General features: G+C 55.4%; 1 protein-coding gene and 1 long non-coding RNA gene across 2 annotated transcripts; one reads left to right on the forward strand and one right to left on the reverse strand.

Moving 5' to 3' along the window:
* Positions 1-80: 80 nt before the first annotated feature.
* On the reverse strand, positions 81-16583 carry PGAP6 (post-GPI attachment to proteins 6). Its single transcript, XM_086759417.1, has 13 exons — positions 16465-16583; positions 12312-12489; positions 10556-10763; positions 10337-10470; positions 9433-9698; positions 8177-8505; positions 7309-7402; positions 6650-6773; positions 5832-5968; positions 3934-4112; positions 3375-3521; positions 2891-3007; positions 81-2397 (listed from the first exon to the last, which is right to left on the reverse strand). Exons 1-13 carry the CDS (start codon positions 16559-16561, stop codon positions 2101-2103), a joined length of 2307 nt encoding a protein of 768 aa, XP_086615543.1. The 5' UTR covers positions 16562-16583; the 3' UTR covers positions 81-2100.
* Positions 16584-16714: 131 nt separating this feature from the next.
* LOC147598906 (uncharacterized) lies at positions 16715-17525 on the forward strand. Its single transcript, XR_015260258.1, has 2 exons — positions 16715-16750; positions 16919-17525. It is a non-coding gene; the product is annotated as an uncharacterized LOC147598906 (long non-coding RNA).
* Positions 17526-23254: the final 5729 nt, after the last annotated feature.

Here is a 23254-nt window from a genome sequence, read left to right on the forward strand (position 1 = left end):
CGGCGGCCGGCAGGGGCCGCGCCGCGCCCGCGTTTCGCCCGTCGAGGGATGGGCACCTCGGCGTCAACGCCAACCACGTGTTCGCCCTCAAATATCGTTACCTTTATTAAATTATAAAACCGTAAGCTTTAAAATTCACCGTATAAAATAATCACAGGTATTAACAGCAAAGAAAAAATAACCCTTTTTTTTTCCCCTAGACACAGGAATTCGCTCAGATTCTACCCAAAATAATCACCGCCCCCCCCTCCACCCCCCAGCACTTAACCTGGTGCCAGGGCCCGCAGTCACGGGGGTGGGCAAAAGCAGAATTTCAGCGCTCAAACACAAAACAAACAGTGGACGTTAGCGGGATTTCTCACCCCAAAGCCGCTGCCGGAAGGACAAGGCCCGAGAAGGAATTATTGCTTTTTCTGGGAACCAGCGGCACCCGGGCCCGACCGGCAGCCTGGCCGGCGAGGGAGCGCGGGTCACCCCGCCGCAGCGCCCGGGCCGCAGCGCCGCTGTGCAAACCGAGACGGGGAGGGAAAAAGTGCCTGAAAGTGATAAAAGTTCAAGGAAGGCCCCGAGGGCCCGTGTCCCCCGCTCCCGCCGTGGCGGATGGCAGCAGCAACGGGACAGGCGGGTGACGTGGGGACAGCGCTGGGCGCAGGCCAGCGCCCTTCGCTCGCCCTGCGTCTGCTTAAAATGTCAGTTTGCGGAGGAAGGGGAGGGAGAGGGATAAAGTGCAGAGCTGAGCAGAAGGCTGGGCACTTTTCAAAGCAGGGGAATAACCTCGTTTCCTATAAACTAGGAGACAAATCCTTCATTAATCGCTCTTTCCTCCCCAAAGCCACCTGAGGAGGGGCTCTGCGGACGGGCTCCCAGCAGCACGCACCAGACTGACCACAGCTGGAACAAACCAGCAAGGAGCGATGTTTTTAAGCCCTTATCTATAGAATAAGGATGGGCAAAGACAACTTTCCTGGTTGCCAAGTTTCTGCCCTTGCTTTCTGATGCCTGCGTGCCCTACCGTAAGGCTAAGGTGAGACAGACGCTGCGAAGGAGAGCGTAGCCACCCGGGGAGCCCGCGGCGATGCTCCTGGCTGGGGTGGGACGCTGCTGGCGGCTTCAGATCAGCCACGGCTGGGCAGCACACCCAGCCTCCCGGGCACAGCAGGCTGGAGAAGCAGGGGGTGCGCAGCTGGGATGCCATCCCAGACCGCCTACGCTGCCCAGGCAGAGCCGCGCACGTGCCGAACCCACAAAAGGGAGGAAGACGGTGAATACCTGAACATCGAGAGAGGAAGGGGACAGTGCAGCAGCCTGGCTCCTCCCAGATCAGCTAAGAGGGCTAAAGTTAAGCTTAGACTAAACCCTGCACTGCTGTGGGTTTCACAGCTCCGGGCCAGATGCTGCTGCTGTCTCTTGCACATCCCCACATGGATTTTTTTTCACATTCCTGTCAAGTCTGATCCTGAATCCAGGGCCCAAGTCCTGTTCTCCTTCTTGCCCCTCCAGGATCAGGACTAGGTAAGAGCAGCACCACCTGTTTCATGGGGAGAGAGGCTCCAGACCCCCGTGGGGACGGTGGCCAAGGGCCCAGCGCACGCGAGATCAGCTCCCTCCCTCCCCATCAGCACCAAGGGCACGCGGCAGCATTTTTCCCCCAGATCAGAACAAACTCGTTCTTCTCTTGGGTCCAAATGCCGATTGCAGGGGAAATCCCTGTCCCACAGCTCTCTGCTAGGACAGGATGTGCAGGGAAGAGCCCAGCAGCCAAAGCCCTGGCTCCGGCTCAGCGTGGGCTAAACCCAAGCCTCATGGATGCAGCAGGAGGGGAGGAAGGGTTGGCGATTTCCCCCAGGGAAGTGGGGGACAGGCTATTCCTTGTTCTAGAACGATGAAGAGCCTGCCCCATCCCCACAGAAAAGCAGAGCTGGCCTCAGACTTGCCATCACAAGACAAGCCCACATCTTCATCTTTAAACCTGGTCCACATTCGCTCTCCCTGCCAGTGAATGAGCAACGTAAGAGGATTGCCAAAGTGCGAGAGAGGGGTAGCCCAGGCGAAGAGCAACCTCACTAGGCCTCCACCTCTGCCACCGGGAGCCGAGCAGTTTCAGGTCACAGCGTAGAGCTCCTCACGGTCGTTCTGGCAGATCTGATAGCGGCAAGTGAGCTTCTGTGACCAGGCCCAGGGCTTCTTATGCTTGTCCCGAGGAGGAAGCAGGAAAGCAACGCTGGAAGCCACCAGCACGTGCCAGATGCTGTGGGTGTAGTAATAGTTCTCATTGGTTTCCATGAATGCATATACTGAGATGGCGATGAAAGCCAAGGTGATCCCTGGGAGGAGGTAGAAAACCCAGCGCTTCCACGAGGAGGGGTAGCAGTGTCTGCGCTTCACTCCGTGGTAAACCTGGAGGTGTGAGAGCACAGAAGGGTTACACAGCCAACCAGAAGCTTGGGCAGGGGGAAACAGGCAGCACTGCCTGACCCAGGAGCTTCTGCCAGCCTCCCAGCAAGAGGGTATGCTGCCCCTGAGAAATTCAGCCTCCCTCCTTCTCTTGTGTGCAAGAGTCCCTGTCCAGCTGCGGCACCAAGGCCCAGCACAGATGCCACAGCTCCTGTCCAGGGCACAGGCAATAGCCGGCTGTTCTGGGACAGCGTTCCAGCTGCAGGCGTGTGCTCAACTGGAGCTGCAGCAGCTGGACTGCGCCGAGACCCATAACTGGAGGATTTCTCGCCAGCGGAGGAACAGCAGGTGAATCCCTTGCCCTGCCTTTCTTCCACCTCGGCGTTTCAAGGAGATCAAGCCCTCCGTGTGGATGGCAGGAGCCTGAGGTTTGCTCTGCCACCATCATTGTCTGGAAGCAAAAGGCAGCAGGTCCTGCCTGGCCGCCCGTACTTACCCACGCTGTAATCATGATGACGAGGGCAAAGAGGCAGGGACCCATCATGTTCCACACCCCTCTGCGGTCCAGCTGCAGGGACATGGCAATTAACAGGGTCCCCAAGACGAAAAGGACCTGGGAACAAGACACCACCACTATTGTCAGCAGCTCATCTGCTGCAGGCACGGAGAAACCTCAGCTCCTGGCATGCAGGACTCGGGAGCAGCACCTTCAGAAGGAGAAACCAGGACACCCACAAACCTTTCCCACAAATCTCTGCCCCTTCAGCCCCAGTGCCTACAAGTACGTAGGTTCACAATCAAAACTCCTGGGACAAAACAACCCACTGGTTTAAAAATCAGGGTGGCACCGCGTGACAAACAGGCTTTGTCACCAGGCTGGGCTGTGTCATTAAATACAGCCCTGAGGGGGCTCAGCAGGGGCACCCGTGGCTGGACCGGCTCAGGTCTGGCCCTGCCGTGCAGGGTTACCTGACACTCACGTATTTCAGGATCTTCTTCACCCGGGACATGCACAGGATCGTCACCCAGATGGACACCACAGAGCCCAGGAAGTCACAGTACTGTAGTGTGTCATAGTCCATGATGCACATCACCGCAACGCCTGGCTGGTCGCACGCGTGGTAGAACTAGAGGCAGGACAGAAGCACAGGCTAGCATGAATCCAGCAGCAGCACACAGCTTTCTGGGAAGCAGAGGCAGGAGAAGGCTCAGCCCATGGCAGCCAAGATCCCTCCTGGCAGTGCCTCCAGGAAGCTCCACCAAACCACTGTGGCATTACGGACAGCAGATGAGAGCAGCCATTTGGGTCCCACCCCCAAATACGAGCACCCGTAGTGCGGGTGTAAGAGCCCCGTGAAAATAACACCCCTGCCAAGCTCTGAAGGGACAGGACACGTCTATGGAGGTGCTTGTCCAACGATCCTAGAAGCTCCTTGCGGAGCTCCAGGATGGACTGCTCCACCAAGGACTTCAGTCTGACACAGCATCCCTGATACTCAGAGGGAGGAGGCAGGGGACCCGACAGCAGACAATCCCTACCGTGGAGAAGAACATGGTGTAGGTGTAGACGGAGGCCTCCACCAGGTAGTAGCGATAAACAGCAACCGCTATTGCTGGCAGGAACATGAGGTTGCTCAGGGTGAGCAGGAGGGTGGCCAGGTTCTGCGCACCGACAGACTGGGCCTTGGTATCGTCCGTGCAGCTCCACCCGCTCCAGCCTGCGGAGCGGAGACAAGCTTGTTTGGATCTCGTGTGCCCTACCTTGACCTTCTGCTGTGGAAAGTCTTGGGGAACTCCAGCAGAGCCTCGTGTCCGCTCTGAGGACATCCCCCAGGTTGCTCCCTCGTAGCAGGGGCCATTCTGCGTACAGCATGGGTCTGTCCAGGCTGGTACTTTTCATCCCTACAGTAACTCAACACACATGCTACTTGTGGGTGATCCATTAAGCGCTTGAGGCTCAGATCCTTTGGGTGATGGTGTAAGCTGGGTGCACGGCCCCTACAGATCCCAGGAACCCAGGTGGAGAACGATCTACAACACTGAGGAAGCCATCGGGCTCCTGCCCTACCTCCTGTGACAGCAGGGCAGGCTGCAAAGCTAGCTCAGGCCTTGCCCAGCTGAGTTTTGAGGATCTCCTGGATGACAGCCAGGTCTGCGCAGGACAGCGGGAGCGAAAGCCTCCTAGAGGACAATGCATGGTCCAGGCTTGACATGGGGGACAATTCTCAGCCTGCTGATTGGCATCTCAGGGACTGAGCTGGGACTATAAACACAAGCCTGTTTTGGACTTTTTTTTCTTTTTTGTTTTGTTTATTTTTAAAATTTAAATTATTTTAATTCAAGATCAGGATGCCCATGCCCTGCTTTGGGGAAAGGGCAGTCACAGGGCAGCCGGGGAACGTACAGGCGCTCCAAGGTCAGGAAGCAGAGTTAAAAGTAGCTTCCATCTCTTTACAGCACAGCTAGAAACCAAGGCAGCAGCTCTGCCCCTTCAGCCGGCTCCCTGCCAGGCAGAGCCCAGGGAGGCTGCCTTCTCCAGTTTATTTCTAGGTCACGAATATGCAGATGGGGCATTTTGCTCTCAGTAATTCAGCAGAAAGCTGTCCTCAGCCTGATTCCCCAGTTCCCCTGGGCTGCTCTCTGCTTCCCAGAACCTGGCACCCCCCCAGGCAAATCAGGATGCTGTTCTCCATCTCGCTCCTTGCCGTGCGTCAGCACTGCAGCAGAGAGCAGGGACGGCCCGGGTCAGGACCAAAGCAGCAGTGAACCACGTTTGGCCTTGTCCTTCTGCTGAGAACAGGCACACGTACCCGCCCAAGCATGGCAGAACCATCATCTTCCCTGCACCACGGACTCCTGCTCCAGCTTCTCATCCCATTAAGATAATTAGCAGCTGACACAGATGTTCCTCCTCCAAGGCCACCTCCGAGTCTGAGGGCGGCCTGCGCGCGGGCTCTTGGCAGGAGGCAGAGCACCACGGCAAAGCGCGGACGGGGACGGCAGCCTGGCCTCATCGCGTCCCGCGTCAGGGCTCTGCGTAACAAACCGCCCTGACAGGCGGAGGCCGTGACGCAGGCGTTTTCAGGCAGCCCAGCCGGCACCCTGATCTCTGGGGATGCTCAGGAGCACCTCTCCAAGCCCTGGGGCACTCCAGGCTGGAAGCAAAACGACCATTCCGCAGAAAGCTGTCCTCAGCCTGATTCCCCATTTCTTCTGGGGTTTTCTATGCTTCCCAGAACCCAGCACCCCTTGGGAAAGTCAGGATGCTCCCAAATAGGCTACCATGGGTGCCAAAGGCTCCCCAGGCAGGCGCTGCGACCTCAGGCCGTTCCTGGCAGCCACAGCAGATCCCAGGCTCCCCTACCCAAACACCACCACCGAAAAATGTCACCTCCCCTCAGGGAGGATGGCAAAGCTTCCTAAGAAAATGCACTCACCAGCCTTGCAGCTGCAGCCAGCGTAGAGGTAGCCGTGCCTCCTCAGGAGGCTGCACTGTCCGTACGGCCCGCAGTCATTGAAGCAGGGGGTGAGGTATGCAAACACGGTCACTTTGGCTTCCGCGGCGTTACATTCACTGCAAGGAGAGCAGGTCGCGTTAGTACCCGCGTCCTTCAGAGCAGCCTTGTGCCCAGGGAGCGCTCCGCTCCACACGCTTGTGCGTGCAACCTCCCTGCTATTTCGGGATCTGCTCCATCCCTCCCAAGAGCCAGGAGCAGAGTCTGCTCCCTCTCCACTCTGAGTGCCAAACCGATGTGCAGGCAGGAGTCAGCTCTCCCCAGACCCCCACAGCAGACCCTGCTATCCAGGCCCAGCATCGCCAGCGCTGGTTTACAGTGCGCGCTCGGCCCCTTAAGCAAGGAACCAGCAGGAAGGCAAAGTGCAGAAGTATGGGAATAGCTGCCTGCATCTCAGAGACCCCTTGAAGGAGTAACAGCAGCATTTTCATTTACCAATTTTTCACCTCAAAATCCAGCTGCGGAAGGGGAAGCTCACCCAGGCAGGCTCTGCCACTCACAGCTGGCGTGAGACGTGCCAGCTCAGCACCAAACAAGCTGCTTGGGCGCTCAAAGAGAGCAAGCTGGCACTGCCACCCGCCTCCTTCCCCCCTGCAGCCACAGCTGCACTCCTACCAGGCGAGACGAGCCCACGGCACGGCGCTGAGGACAGGGGTTGGGTTTTGCTCATGCTGGCCAAGGGCAGCGGGGTGCAGAGTACCCTGAAGCAGCCCCAAGGCGGGATGATGCACCAGACTCACCCCTGGCCCTTTGGGCAGATGAGCTGCAGGGACAGGAACCAGTCATCCGTCTGCGGGTACAGGACAACCAGCGTCGCTTCCGCAGAGGACGTGCTCATGCTCAGAGGGTAGCCCTGGAAAAAAGCTTAAAGAAAAGAGGGTGCTGTGATGAGCCAAGTCCAGGGGAGAAGGGCCCATGGCAATCCCAGGCTAAGACCAGTTGCAGAGGAATCAGACACTCCTGTGGTTCCTTGCTCCCATCCTCAGGAGGCACCAGGAGGATGGAGAGGACCCTTGCTCCCGAGACTCTCGTTGTTTCTTTTATCTCAGCTCTCTGCACTTGTCTGCACAGCACAAGACACCTGGAACAGCCGGTTTGCTTGGCTCATGCTCCAATGTAGAGCTCAGCTTCTCTGCACACCAGCAAGGCCTTAACCATCCCCAAATGTCCTGCCAAGGAGGCTGGAAGAGCCCCAGCTGGTAACCAGGCCTTCCTTTGGTGGAGGCTAACTCCCAGTGCCAGACTAGCATCTGGACCCACCTCAGGAGGGCTTGTGCCAAAATCAGCCTCCCTGGGACACCCCACAAAGCCCCGAGCCAGTTAACAGCTCACGAGGTCTAAAAGCAAAGCCCTGAGATGGCGTAGCTGAGCTGGCCGTGGGCGCCAGCGTCTCTCATACCTGTGCTGCAGTTCTGCGTGGCATTGAGGGACAGGACCGGCGAAGCAGCACTCACACACGCTACCACGGTGGCGTTGGCCAGGTTCACGGACGTCTGTGCAAACAGAGCAGTGTCCCACGTCAGAGCACCCTGATGCCACCCCCCTGCACAACTCACCTCCCACGCTGCCCACGGTATACAGCAACAGCAGGGGACAATAAATCCTGCAGATCAGTGTCACCCATCAATTCACCAGCGCTTTCTGGGCAAAGCCCCCTTCACCTCACCCTGCACCGCACGGCATGCTGGCTGAAAGAGAGCGTCCCGGGGACTCTGCATGGCAAGAACTGCCCCAGAGCTGGGACACTCGCATGAGCCCATGGCTTCAGCGTGAGCACACGGTGGCAGAAGTCAGAGGCAACAGGGCATCAGGGCTGAGCCCTGCTCCAGCCCTCAGGAAGGCAACAACCAGCCTTTGCGACAAGCTTCATCGTCAGAATTTCAGGGGGCTGCTTTCAGGGTGGCACTGAAGGAATCTGGGAATCAGCAGCCTGGGCAGGAACATCCCTGGGTTTCCCTGCTCAGCCTCCTCTCCCAGTGGCAAGGCGCCAGGCTCCTGCGGAGAAGCAGCATTGCAGCCGCTTTCCGTTTTGTCTCCTCTGTGTCACTGCCACCACACACCAGCAAGCTGTGGCATTTGAATTGCACCTGGCAGGTGGGACACGCTGGAAGCAGCTAAACCAGGCTCGGAGTGTTTTGTGACAACAAAAAAGAAAGGGAAATAGTCCTGCTGCTACCTACAACCCCCGGAGTTTCCTGACAAACCAGCCCAGGAACAGGGACAAAGCCCTGCAAAGGGGAGAGAATCCCATTGAGCAGCCTCCACACCTTGTTAAGCAGAAGACTGACCACGAGGGAACCCCCGCTGTCCATGCCAGTGTTCAGGTTGAGGAGGAGGAGGGTCGGGGAGAGCGAGTTCACGGGCACGCTGGGACCGTTTAAGAGCCTGTAGCGCACAGACACCACATCCAGGTCCTCACGAACGACAGGCTGGTTCTGCAGACAGAAGCTCCTCTGCTCAGATGTGTTGCGTGAAGCCTCTCCAGCAGACACAGCGGAGCTCCCCGCTGCTCCTGCGCTACCCGGTCTGGGACCAGTTTGGCTCTGGTTTAGGCTGCTGAAGTGAAGGAATGAGCTGGTACTTCCCGGCCTGCAAGCTGTAAAGGAAAAAAGGAGAGGAATCAGCACAGCCAGGACTAGCACCTCACCCAGGCAGGGCCCCAGCAGCTCCATCCCTTCAAGAAGAGATAACACCCAGCACCGTAACACATCAACCTACCCAGGGAGCAGTGGCCAAGCACGGCGCTTGGCTGTCCCACAACCACAGGCTGCATAAAAGTCTCTGCCAGTTCCCCAGGCGTGAGCAGACAAGGCTGAGCTCCAGTGCTCCCCTCTAACACCTCGGCTACCAGTGCCAGGCCCTCAAGCACATGGAGTAAGGCTCCGCTTTAAGGAGGAGGTGGCAGAACCCTCAGCAGAAGAAAACTTTAAAAAACACACCTGGTTGGTGAGCTTCCAAGACTCCAAGAATCAAACAGGGATCATGGTCACATAATAAGAGGGTGCGAAGATGTCTATTGCAGCCACAAAGATCTTGTGACCTCCTGAGTCACAAGGTGTCACCTGAAATGGTGACATTTCCCCACTACAACCCAAGACATCACCCCAAATAAACCTCTGTGAGATGGTTTCCAGTCAGTAGCCTGCTCATGGCCAACCGATAGTCAGTGTATCGTTAGAGTCTGGTGCATCTACACAAAACTACTCTCCCCATCAGATCCTGAGCCAGCCACTGCTTTCCAAATAGCCTTTGGAAAACATCATTGCTTCAGAGACTCTGAACTTTTCAGGCATTTCCAAAACAGGCAGCTCCAAGGAGCATCACCCCTTGGGTGAACACTGGAGCCTTTACTTCTGACCCCAAAGCAACAACCAGGTCTCAGCCCCCAAAGTTATGTCGAGGCCACCTGCATACTGGGGAACGCAGGCCACTGCAGCCAGCCACCCAAAGGCCCAAGAGAGACACAGTAGACACCATGTTCTCTCTGGTCCTTCCCACGGGGCTAGAGAAAGTAGAAAGCCACCTGTGAAAGAAGCCAGCATCTCCACCGACACGCTGGCATTGGCAGTGCCGAGACTTTCCACCACGATCTGCAGCCACTTCTCCCAGGGGGGCGAATCCAGGGCCAGGCTGCAGTTTACATTCCCCGTGCAGGTGACGATCCTCTGGAAGGACTGGGGCAGCGTGATGGAGCCCAGCACTACCCGCATGGCGCACGCTTTTTGCTCACTTGCCACGCAGCTTCGCAGCTCAAACCGCATCCCTGCAGCGTGCTTGGGAACGAAGACCCTGCAGGAGAAGGGAGCAGCAGGTCGCAGAGCTCGTTCTCTCAACACAAGCCAGCCACGACCCACCCCAGTCCCTGGGGCTTTGTGGCAAGAACTAGCATCATGGTTTAATCCCAGAATATCCCTTTGGTCAGCTGGGGTCAGCTGTCCTGGCTGTGTCCCCTCCCAGCTTCTTGTGCCCCCCGAGCCCACTCGCTGGTGGGGTGTGAGGCAGAAAAGGCCTTGGGGCTGTGTAAGCACTGCTCAGCAGTAATGAAAACATCTCGGTATTATCAACACTGTTTTGAGCACAAAACCAAAACATAGCCTCACACTAACTGCTCTGAAGAAAATTAACTCTGTCCCAGCCCAAAGCAGCACAACTACATTGCCCTGGTCGGTGTTGTGAAAATCCTTCCCAAAAGAAACATCTCAAAGAGTTAAAATTCCCACAGCTGAATCTCTTAAGACCACCTGAGAAGAGTGAGAGAAGGGCGCTCCTGCGCTCCCTGTGCCAACCCTACCACTGCTGCAGCGAGCTCAGCAAACGGGCTTGGAGACCCCCCAGCTCCAGCCCCACGTGGGAGCAACAGTGGCTTCCCCTGGGAAATCCCACCCCCCCCAGGGCCCCAAGCCTTTCCGTCGCCCGCTCTCACTCACTTGACGTGCAGCGGCTTTGCAGGTGAGGCGATGGTTTGTGGCATAGCAACACCAGGCTCCAGAACGGGTATATCGGTGAGTCTGAGCACAAACATATCTGCCTGGAACATATAGGGGCACGGGGTGGAGAAACCCTGTGGGAGAGGAGAGCAGAGGGTCAGCTGCGGCGATACGCACCGGGCACAGTACGACATCCGAGACCCTGGCCGGGACCCTCACCTTCACTTCAATCCTGCCAGCAGCCTCAGGGAGATGGGCAGCGATGAACCAGTCTCCGGCAGCGGGGGTGGTGACGTTCACAAAGGTGGTGTTCTGCACAGCGCTGCTCAGAGTGATGCTTATGTTATAGGAAGGACGGACGGTCGCATTTGCAGGGAAACGAGTGCCCAGTGGATTAATGACAGGAGGGGCTCCGTAGCGAAAGTGCCTGCGAGAGAAACCAGAGCGCAAATAAACTGAGAGATGTAAAGACACTGGCAAGACAAACTGGGATGGAAACTCACCAGTGGACACCCAGGTTGGCCTGGGATTAGAGATGGAGCAGGCTGGAAAAACCCCACACGTTCAAGTGGGCCACAAGAACCATCGTTTTGATCTGGTGAGGACTGGCTGCTATTAGCTTATCCGGGATTTATTTAGGGATCGGTTTAACTTGGCTGCTTATTAAGATAAGGATTTACACGGTTCCAAGAAGCCTGAAAGCAAATTTCCAGACTTACTAAGGTTAAGCCCCAGCCACAGGACCACTCCTTTTTTATAACCATCAGCAAATTCCCCATACAGGCTAAATTGTCACCAAAGAACTTTCATTTTCTAGCTAAGATCTGCATCTTCCCCATTTCCTCTTCTGAGGAGGGCCAGCAGATAGATTCAAGATATGCTTACCAAAGAAGGTCCATGTGACCGATTTTTGTGCACCAGCACTTCTGCTTTCCAGATAAGCACACAGCTAAGCAATGTGTGAGACATTTATCTGGGCAGCCAGTTTGGCATTTCATTTGCTTGCTTTTGCACTGCACTGCAACAGAACAACGGACGCAACACGTCCAGCAAGCGAACGTGACAGGGGATGTGTTATTAACCTGTTTGAGGTTAGCTGGGCTAAAACTCCATTCCTTAAGTATGTAATTTAGCTGCTGCCTTGTCCCTCACATCCCCAGACTACTGGAAACCTTTCAGGGAAGCAGAAAGTAGGAAGATCATCTGTTCCAGGCTGCTCTGGAGCACCCAAGAGCACCAGTCTGTACCCAGGACAGACCAGGGAAGCGCAAGCCAAGCAGCAAACTTCAGTCACTGCTGAGATCTCCATGAAGTGAGTGCCAGAGACCGTCGTGTCTCTAAGGGCACAACCTGCCCAGGGAACTTGGGATCCTCCCAAGATACAGACAAAGTCTCACCCCATCTGCAAGTTTTTGACCTCAAATCCTCCAACAACTCAAGTACAGCTTTAAGGTACGTTTCTTTCACTGGCATTGAGTTCGCAACCTTCTCACGCTCTTGCGTCTGCAGGACTCGGCATTCCTCCCCTATCTCTGCTCCACAAACAGCCCGCATCCCTCGCAAAAAGTGTCCCCAGTCTCCTCAGTTCCTCTGTACTGAGGAATTTCCCCATCTCCAATCAGTTTGGGTCCTCTCGAGCCCCTTGCAGTTCTGCCACATCCTTTGGTACCATGCACAGCACCCTGCCAGGCACAGAAAGGTCCAGGAACACCTTTGCTGATGAGCAGCAACACCAGCCTCACCGTGAAGCTCTCTCACCACGTCTGATAGACAGCCCCAGATCCACTAGTAATGTGAAATGCTCCTCCAGGTTTAAACACAGATTTAGTGCTAATACATTAAGAAACTACAGCTGCTGCGACTGGGGAACAGATTCCCAGCCTCCTACAACCAACCAACCACAGCCATGACCAAAGAGGACAAGAGAAGGACAGGAAGCCCACATGGGCAAGCACCGGCACAGGGACATACGTACACTGTGATCTCCATGTTGGTGCACTCCGGTCCCTTCCCCCGGGACGCTTGCAGGAGCCAGCGAAGCAGCACGGTGTCTTCTGGCACATGGAAGTGGAAGAGCTTGGCGTTCCCATACCAGCTGTAGAAGGAGAGCTTCTGTGCGCTCTGCGAGAAGTACTCGGAGACATACAGGGAGTCTGGAAGGGAGAGAGCACAGCAGTTGCTGGGGTGGCTGCTGGGGGCAGGCTGCAGGGCTGCACCCACCCACGGAAGCTTTAAGGTGGCTGGAGAGGAGCCCTTTGTGTCCCCAGTTTCTCATCCCAGTCCCACAAGATAGGTGGTGATCCATGCTGTTCCTCCAGCCAGAACCACCCACACCCCTGCTACAAAACCGTCACTGGAGCTAGAGAGCACTAAAAGATCTCAGCTACGCTCTGCAAGATGTGCTCTGAAGATGATGGATCACAAGAGACACTGAGGAGGAGGAGAAGGTCAGGAGGAAAAGTTGCTGGCACCAGAAAACATGGTGGAGCAGGCAGCAGCAACGCCTGGGGCACAGCAGCCGGCCGGGTGGCACAAGGAAGGTGCAGGTGGCACAGGGGTGCTCCAGGCCCCGGCAGCAGTTTATGGTGCCAAAAAGCAAGAGCTGTGCCTTTGTCCGTCCCTGCTGAGCACACGGTCCTACCCAGCTCAGGATACACGTACCGCGCTACGCGCTGTGTTCCTGTGACACGCAACATGATGAAAATCCATGTGCTGCAAACCTATCTCTGCTTTCAGATGTACCTTCCAAAGGCTGAAGATTTTCCTACCTGGAAGAAAGGCTGCTGGGACAGTGAGAACAGCCCTAGGTGAAAGGTCAGGCAGGAGGACACCAGCTATCCAGTCAAAGTGCCACTGGGACTAACTAGACCCTCCGTCCATCCCTCTGCCCAGCTACACCTAGAGATCACCCCCAGCCCGCTGATAATCTCACCTCCAAACTACGTATCAGCGTTATCGTCAGCTAAAAACCAGCCAGACTGCAGCTCAGGGACGGAAACGAAACATCCGAGCAGGGTTGGGAAGGAGGCAAAACTGCACGGAGACAGCGGAGCCAAGGCCATGCCACCCACCCAAAACCAAGATCATAAAATTCAGCAAGGGGGCAGAAGAAGATGTCTTCACGTCTCCTCCAAGCCCTCCCAGATGCTCCTTTTCTACTCCGGAATTCCCTGGAGCGGGGAGAAACCATGGCAGCTTTCCGAAGCCGATTCCTCTTTTCTCTTGGAGAACGAAACAGCAAGCGTGGTTTGACTTGCCTTCCTCCAACACTGCACAGGGTCACGTCGGAAACACAGAGGACCCAACTGAGTTTAAGAAAGATGCCAAAGAAAGAGGAAAACAATCTTCAGGCAGCATCAGAGCCTTGGGACATATTTTGTGCCAAGAGGAAACAAATCCCAGCAGAATCTACGATTCATGCCCCAAAGCAGGACGCACGTCAGCCTGCACCCACGGCGCTGTGAAGAGACAGGAACGGTAATCATGGGCTTAGTTCCCTGGCAGATTACCAAGCCAAAGCCTCCGGGCATCCTGCAAACCCAACAGGGAAAGGAGGAAACAGGAAAGCAAGAAATACCAGCCACGCAAGCCAACCGGAGGATTTGCTTGTGGAGGAAGAGCACGGCCACCTCGCCTCACCGCAGGGGCTGCCCCGGCTGCGCACCCACAGGATCCGGCCAAGGGAGCAGCGCTTGCAGCACCCGAATGCACGGGGCCGGGTGAGGTCACGGGGAAGAGGAAGCCCCGGACAGGACAGCGAGAAGCCCACAGAGCAGGCAGCGGACTTCTGCGGGCAGAGCTGCCCAGCTGGAGCCCCCACGCCAGGGTTACGCTGCTCTCTGGGCCAGCCAGGAGCAGAGGGATCACAAAAGGGGCTTTTCAAGCAAACGCTGCCTGCTGCGACGCCAGCGCCGTGCGTGGGCTATCACAGACAAGAGCTGGCTGTGATCCCCTCCAAGCCCAGTTATATTTCATGTACAGGAGCTACAGAAGGGAGCAATCTTTAACCAGCGGTGTCCGCACTCCCCGTGCACCCAGCGCGCTCGTTTCTGGAAGTCCATGGAGATGTTTGGGTGCAGGAAAAGGGCAGACAGGGACACAAAGCATGATTAGAGCTGGGAGAGCCCTGGTCATTCTCAACACAACAGGTCCCATCAGACAACCTGCACAGCGATAGGCCCTCCTGCCTTGATGCAAGCTGCTCCAACCCCATCGGCTGTCTGCTCTGCACGGCCAGTGGCCACGGTCACCACCCATCCAGCACGTCCTCATGAAGCTGAGGCAGGATCGGTGTGGTTTTTGGGGAGGAGAGGGCAGGCAGGCTGCAAAATTAAAGACTCAAGCAAGCAGCGTTGCCATTTATTAAGGACCGGTCAATCGTGCGGAGCGAGCTCAAGTGCAGTCACGGGTCGAGGGCAGGCAGGGAGACCTGCCCTGCCCTGCGCTGCCTGCGCCCCGGTTACCAGCGCCCGCACCAACAGAACGCGGGCACGGACAAAGTCCACTCGCAAGCAGCTTCTCTTGGCGACGATGTGCCAAGCCTCTGCTCACAGGCTTCGCCACGCCGGGCACCCAAAAGCTGCACCCAGGGAGCGGGTGAGCTGGGTCCCAGAGCACCCTCCTCCTGGGCTGACAAGGAAATACAGATAAACTAAATACCAGCAGAGAAAAGCCAGAAAGACGGGTCACCGCAGGCGAGGGATGTGCTCCGGCAGCCCATTTGCATGGCGAGCGTGTACTCCAGTATTTGCTGCGCTCTCTGCGCGTCTGTCCCTGTCCATCCAGTATGCTCAGCACGGCAACACCTGGAAGGTCCCGCTCGGCTGTCCCACGATGTCAAGCAAACCTTTGAACTGAGCGGGGGAGCTGTCAAACGGATGTTGTTTCCATCCTCTCCCCCACAGATTTCACCCAAGTGGATTTCAAATGTATTATGCAAAACCCCAGTGGTTTTAAGACAAGAAACAAAACACAACCAAAACACAGACGCAGAGAGGAGACGCGTTACTTGACTTTCAGAATAAAGAGCCACCTGTAATAGCCTGGATGTGTTTGTCCAAAGATGACCTCATGGTAGTTTTTGGAAATGATACCTTGACTGCTGGTTTCAGGGCTTCCCATCAAAAGGACTAAGCCCTCATTTCAAAGCAGATGCTGTCTAAAGCTACAGAGACGACGATCAGGCCGACCCAAGAAAAGACATGGTTGTGTGGCAGGATGTTTGGCCGTTTAAAACGTAATAGAAACCCCGTTCCTTTAGCCCTGGTCAAAAATTAATCTATAAATGATCCAGAAAGGGGACACCTTGCTCCTCTGGGGGGGAGCTGATCTTCCCCGGATCCCAGACCTAACCCTACGGAGGCATTCCCCCGGCCGGCAGGACGGCGCCGAGACAAACCAACCGCCACACCTCCCGCGCAGGGTAGCTCTCCAGGGCTGGGAACCCAGCTAGCAGGATGCCAGAGGAGGGTGGGCCCGCGGCGAAAGGCCATCTCGCCCGTGGGCTCCCCGGAGCAGCCCCCATGCTCCGCAGACGGCGAGGAAGCGATAACCACCATCGGCGGCGGATGGCCACCGCCAGCACGAGCCTACCTGGGGGTGAAGCGGGCGAACAACCCCACCTCCCCGAACCCTTCCGACACCGTGCCCGCTGACCGGAGGGCGAGGCAGGGTCCTCAGGGACCGCAGACCCCCGGTATCCCCCAGCAAAGAGCATCCCACTGCTCTGCCGAAAACCTCCGCTCCGGCCCGGACGCCTTGACAAGCTGGAAGCAAAGCAACCTGAAAACAAAGCAAAACCAAGCAGAACAACCACCGCCGCCACAGATCCAACAGAAACCCCTCCGGGGCCCGGCCTGACCTCCGACACCAGCGCTGCTCCCCCGGAGGCGCCTTCTGGAGCCCCAAAATCCCTCGGGGAACCGCAAAGCCCCTTCAAAGCCGCCGCTGCGGGGCTCAGACCGGCCCCAGCGAACAAGTCCCCGCCGATTTTAACGTAAAACCGGTCGCTTGCCACCCGCTCTGCCCCACTGCGACCCTGGCCGCCCCACCGCTGCCCCCCAGCCCGGCTCCTCTGGCAGAGGTGCCCGTCCTCCCCCCCCCCCCCCGCCATCCCCCCCGGGACTGACCGGGCCCGGTGCGGTTGCCGCGGCCGGCGGGCAGGGCCAGGAGCTGCAGCAGCAGCCGGAGCAGCAGGCGCAGCGGCGGGCCGGCTCCCCGCGCCATGGCCGCCCGGGCGCTATCCCGGCCCGGCCGCCCGCCGCCCGCCCCCCGCCGCCATCGCCGCCCCCGCCCCGGCTCCCCGCCCGCTTCCGCCTCCCGCCCCGCCCCCGGCGGAACCGCCGCCCCCCGCGGGAGCCGTTGTGACGGGGACGGTGTGGGTGGCGTCGGGGAACCGCGGCCCAGGGACCCGAGGTGGGGCTGAAGTGCCACCCGCACCCTGGGAGCCCCAGGGGAGCGAATTGGGATGGGGTGAAGGGGCTCAGAGCCCCAGGAGCACCCTGGGAGAGTGCCCGGGGGGAAAGGGGGGCGTCCCCACAAAGTCTGGTTGCCTTCTCAGCTCTCACCCGTCTCCCTTCACAGGAGATGTGGCTTCCGTGGATCAACTCATTCCCTGGTGTTCTGATGGCCTCCAAAAGAGTCAGGGGTGTTCCCTCCCCCATGCCTCTCCTCCAGGACACCTCCCCACCTGTTTGTGTTCTCCAGAGCTACGCGGCCTGGGCGCAGACTTGGAGCCCTCGCGCAGGCGAAAATCCCACCGCTTGCCTATGGGTCAGCCTGGGTGAGGACTTCAGACCCGCGTTCAGTCAGCCATGATCGCCCTGAAGATGGGCTTACTATTTCAGGAGCTCAAAATCGTTGCTTCTTGCTCTCATGGTCCTGATAAATAAACTCGCTTTGTGGTCAATTTATTGGGTATGGGAATGAAATTCCCTAGGGAAGAGCTGGCTGTTTTCTAGAGGCTCCAACATCAGCAGAAGCCCAGTCAGAGCAGCTTGTTCAATCACTAGCCAGCAATGCCCTCGTCTGATTCTTGAGAAGGCTTCCTTGAAGTCAGCCCAGGAGCTTGAGCACATAAAGCATGGGATTGGGAGGGACTATTCTTCTAAGAGCATCAGCATCCTCCACATCTTTTTGCTGGGGATGAGGATATCATCCCCTTTCTGCTATGTTGATTTCTGAGGCCATGCAAGTATCCTGTAATATCCTGATCCTCCTCTATTGTGACAATACCCACCTATTTTTTACAATATTTTGGCCATTAATAAAAATTCCAAGGCTAGACCCATGGTCAGATTCCATTGGTAATTTCCCTCCAGCCCAATAATTACCTTTCAACACTCCTGTTATCACCTCCCTGCTTCCTTGAGTTCTATCTTACAATTCTTCCAATAATCAATATTTTCTCCAGCCTAAATCACATGGTCCCAGCGCCACATGATGCTGCTGTAACTCGGCTCGTGACTTACAGCAAAGCTCATGGCTGAACTTTGAGATCTTGACCCAAAATTTGATTAATTTATCTGTGCTTACTTCTCTCATGCATATTGTGAACATCAATCAAAGCCTTTTTAAATGCCTAGTTCTCCTCTCCATTTTTCATAATCTGCATATTATTCCTAATATCCTTTTGATATTAGGAAATCACACTCAGGTTAGGTATTGCGCTCTTTCCCTGTTGTTTTTCCTGCTTCTTTGGGATATCAAGTAATTTTATAGAGTTTTCCCTAAGGAATGGCAAGCCTCTTCCGCATTATCTTTGAGTTCCCCCAGTTGAATTTGCTTTTGCTCAAAAAATGTTCTTCTGAAAGAAGAAAAAAACCTCTTCTATTATTATTGTACATTAATTTAGCCTTCAGCTCCACTTTAAAGGTATCAGCTCGTTTTCAGTCAGTCCTTATGAATAACTTTCCTGCAACACTATCCCTAGTTACAATTATTTACTTCTTAAAGGACAAAAACCGAGATTCAAAGCCGAAGATCAGAGATATCTGAGCATGAATCGAACTCGCCTAATGCGGTGCAGAATCAGATCCACGGTGCGGCACCATACGCGTGTCCTCACAGCTCGAGTCCCTTGGACTCGCTCCTGTTCCCCAAGGAAAGCATTCCAGTGTTCACTGCAACTGCTTGGGGCAGTGGATGCCGTGGGACGTGCCACCTCCGGACTGACAGCTGCTCCAAATCTGGACTGGATACTGAAAATACCCCTGTTTGAAACTACGGTCTGGAAAAATAAATAATGGTGAGCTGTCCAAATTGAATCTATGGAGCTTTAACAATGCTGACCCATGAATTTTGATAAATATACTTCTACTATTAATAAAGGCACTCAGCTGCTCAACCATTGAAGGAGGAATAAAAGCTTTCTGGCCGAGCAGCTGCAATGCACATTTTGCTGTATTGCTTTCCATAAATCCATAGTTGGGATCCTCTTGGCCGTGTGCGAAGGTCTCTGGAGAGCACAGAGCTGGCACAGTCTGCTCCCATTTCTCTGTCTCTAAAAAAAAGCGTCACCGGCTGGAAAACCCTATGTTTTAACCATCTCTAGCTAGATCCTCGTTGAGTTGTGTCTACCCAGCAGCTCACTGCCTGCGTGAAGTCACTGTGACATGGGATCTGGAAAGGAGTGTGGAATGGAGAACTGTGTCCCAGGAATACGGACCGAGAGTCTGCTGTTAGGGTTGCACACTTTAGCTTTTGAGAGGAACATCAGATGGCTGCGGGAGGCTGGTGAGAGGCTCTTTGATGTAGTCCCTGGAGCTTTACTCCATGCAGCTTTCAGTGTTATTCACAGATGGAAAAACAAGAGGTCAATCAGTTCAGTGTAGAGAAATAAGCTGGCATGGATAGGGAAATACGATCTAAAACAGAGGAGACTGAACTTTAACTGGATATTACAGCTCAGGAAAGAAGATGCTAGAGTCCTCCCTGATGGTTCACCAAAATTGTAGCCTTGACGTCCGCAAAAAAAGCAGCACCAGGAAGGGCTTGGGCTCTCAAACAGGAAAGAAGGCGTCTTTTGCCTGCTGTGTAACAGCTTGGTGCGCCCACATCTCCGCAGTTCTGGCCTCTGAATCCAAGGACATAGTGGACTTGGAGTCCTGCACAGAGAAACTGAGGTGATCAAGGGGCCAGGGCAGTTGCAGTATGAGGAGGCCCTGGGAAGGCTGGAATTTTTCCCTAGAGAAGGAGGAGCAGAAAGGGTCAGCTCTACAAAATGATGAAGTGGACCTGGTGCTCATCAGATTCTGCATGACTAGAATTAGAGGCCGTCGATGAGTCTGGTAGATGGGTTTAAAATGGACACAAAGGACTTTACACGGGACAGGTGGGAAGAATGAACTTCTGGAACCTGCTGCTGCAGGAGGCTGTGGAAACAAACAGGGTCAGCAGGTTTATGAAAGGTACAGCAAATTCATGAGCAGCAGGTCAACAGGCAGATGCTGGAGGCAACAGGCAGGAATGTACCTTCTGACGTTGCTGTTACTGCTGGTGAGGATGCCGGAGGAGCATGATCAAAAATGGCTAGGCTGATGTGCTCTCCCCAGCTGGCATCTCCTGCTGCTGAAAGCAGCATTGGGAGAGAGGAACTGATGATGTGACCAGCAGAGCACTTCCCACCTTCTCATTTTCACCATCTCTAAGCAAATTCAGATCTTCTCAGGTGGTTGGTGTGTGGCAGGAAGACAGGGCAACCAGCAGGAAGAAGATTTTTGGGTTTCTGTTCAGTTTCCATCTCTGTAGCGAAAATCCGATCAATCCCCAGCCGACAACGGCAAGCAGGCCTGACCGAAAAATACTGTAACCTCATTGAAAAGAGTCGCTGGTGATACAGTTGCAGCGAAAATCTGGTTAGATCTAATTATCAAAAAAGACAGGGTTGGCCACAAAAAGAAGGTGGAAAAACAGTGCAAAATAGGTGTGGAAAGCCTCTGTGTTTAGTTGATGGATGGCTCCAAAACGGCAGTGACGGCATGAGAAGGCATCAGTGGCCAATGTTGTGTTACCATGGATCTGCTCCTCTTCCCCCAGATATAAAATCCAAGGCCTGGATTCTGTTGTGGACATCTCCAAGGATGGGTGATTTGTGACGCTTAATGCCTTTTCGGTCACGGGGGCTCACAGAACGAGACAGGTCAGCTCTGAGGGGATCAGCAAAAAGGTTTTCAAAGGTGTTGCTTTGGTGTTGCGTATTTTGTGATGGCCAAGGAGAGCAGATAGGGTTTAAAGTTCTGCAAATACTTGTTTTTATCGGCCCTGTCCTGTCTGGAGGGGCTTGTACAGCTGCGCTTGACGCGGCTGCTCTGCTGGGAGCAGTCTCTGCTTCTGGGAAAGGAAGGAGAGAAAATATTTGACGTTCTTCACCCAAATTGGAATTTCAGTGAAGGCTGACTCTATTTTCTGCCTTCTCTGACCACTTTTCCTTTCCCCACTCGCAAAACAGTCAGCGGTGAAGGTGAGAGGATGAAAGTGTGGATTAAAGTATATTTCAATCATTCCAGTATTTCCAGACTGCTGGAAAAAAAATGCCCCTTTACCTCAGCAAGGGATGGAAGCCATCTCCGCACAGCCAGTGCCTTTGGGAAGCAGTGGAGGGTAGTGGGGTGGCAGAAACAAGACAATAGGGTCTCTTATCATTAGCAGCGTAAAAGCAGGAAACTAAGGAACCAAAAACCAATCAACTTCAAATCACAAAAAACAGTGGGACATTTAATCAAAGAAAGAGATGAATAATAACCATGGCCATTGCCAGGAATGAATCATTTCAGATGAATCTGTTTTCCTTCTGTGACAGCTACCAGTCCTTGGTTCCACATTATTATTCGCTGTTCCTTCATCAATAACTTATGTGTTGTAACGGAGGACGTGCTTATTAAATTCTCAGATGTGCCTGAGCTGGAGGGGCTGTGAGCACCCCAGAGCACTGGGTTAAAATTCAAAATGATCTGTACAAATCAGAGGTATCAGTTCAGTATGGAAAATCTGACATTTAGGGAAGAGTAATTGTCCAGCCACAAGGCAAAGAAAATGCTTACGCTGCAGTTTTTCTGCCAAAGAGCTGTAGGCTGCACCCATCATGAGCTATGCTGTTGGCATATTGAAGGCCAATATGGGATGTATAAACAGAAGAACAGTTTGTAAAACAATGTTTTCCCTCCTCTCTCCAGCGAGAGGGTCTCTCATTTGCTATCCTAAGATCAGCTTCTGGTAATGAACCAATTCTGTCTTTTCCCACTGCTTCGCTGCGAAATTTTGAATGGGAAATTCCCGGTGAACTCCCCTAGGATGCTTGGCCTCCCCCAGAAGTACATGCTCCTGTGTCCCGTTCCAGGACGCGCTCTCTAAGGCCATGACTTTTTATCACATGTTAATAAGAGCAGTGTCCAAGCTACCTGGACAACCCTGTTTGCAGCCCCTCAAGAGATCGGTAAAAGTGTGTGGATCAGGTAAGTCATGACCATCAAGTTTGTTTCCTGATGCTGTTTTAGTCCCTCTTTCAATAAAAATGAGCTCTGAGATGCCACTTGCCTTGGTGACTGTCATATAACAAAATACTGTGTTGTTCTGTGGGTGTCTTCGAACCACAGATGCTTTGTCCGTTGAGCATACGTGTTGATGAGTTGAGAAAGGCTTCCAGATAGTGGAGACAGCAGAACAAGGCTTTTCTCTCACCCGAAGATGTTCACCTGCTTTCTTCCCCTGGAGCTGCCTGCTGTGACTCTGCCCCCGAACGCAGCCGTGACCTGGGTCAGGGGGTTTGCCCCCCAAATCCACCTCCTCCACATCACCTGGTGCCATTTCGGGCTGTGGATCACCTCCAGCTCAAGAGCACCAGGGCTGCAGCAACACAAGCTGCAAAACCCAACTGGGCAGGCGGTGGGGGAAATGTTTGACTGGGAGCCTGGGGCTCGCACACCCCTGTGCTATCAGCCGGGAGGCATGGGGTGTCTGGCTGCCAGCACACCCAGCACTGAAAATGGGCTGCTGGGGAGGGCTCCTGCACCCCTCTGAGCTGGCACCATCTCCCCAGTGTGCTCGGGACGTGGGGCTGGCTGGATGCCCGTCCTGGCAGCCTGCTTCTCCCTGCGCGGAGGCTCCAGCTCAGCTCTGCAGGCAGGACCACGGCTTGGCCCTCCGCACCCTCTGCCCAGCCCCGATAACGCACCGCGGCTTGAGGTCCCCATCTCGTGGCAGCAGGGACAAATGGCTGGGACAAAGCTCATGGCGGCTCTGCGGAACGCAGCGGTTCTTTCCTTCTGGGACAGCACTGCAGGCTTTGGCAGGGCAGCGGGGCCAAGTGCCAACCCCTTCCCCTCCACGCGCATGCCGTCCCCTGCCTTGCTCTTACACCTTGCCTCGCGGGTACGCGCCGTGTGCATAAGGGACCCCCGAGGGTCCTCGGTGGCCGGGCTTGGAGCGTCTCAAGTCTGTGCCAGATGTAATGCTGGCTCTTCCCGATGCTTTGCACACCAGTAGGTCTGGCTGGTCAGTGATGCCCTGACCGGCTTTGTCCGCTCCTCGCCGTGCCCTGGTGCGATGGGCATACGGGGTCATGAAGCCTGTGGTGCTTCGCAGGAGAAACCCTGGGGGCTGGAGGGTACCCCTCTCTCTCTGAAGTCATTTGGGGCCTTTCCCGTCTCTGATACGTTCACTGATGGTGACCGGACGCCGTGGGGCTGGGGCAAGCGTCCCTCCTTGCAAGTGTCGGGGAGCAAGGGGTCCCGTGGCAACCTGGGCTTAGCTCCGTGCCTTGGCCCTGCTGCGCCAGCTGCCCGGGGATTTCTCGAACCTTTGCCCCGGCACCGAGCACCTCCCGGCCCTGGCAGGGACGGGGCAGCCTTACTCAGCACCTGGCAGGTTGTAGCCCCCCTGGACTATCTGCCGCCCAGCCTCCCGCCGCACCCACAGCTGGAG

The sequence above is a fragment of the Chlamydotis macqueenii genome, chromosome 15 (assembly GCF_036417535.1).
Source record: "Chlamydotis macqueenii isolate bChlMac1 chromosome 15, bChlMac1.mat, whole genome shotgun sequence".
NCBI lineage: Eukaryota > Metazoa > Chordata > Aves > Otidiformes > Otididae > Chlamydotis > Chlamydotis macqueenii.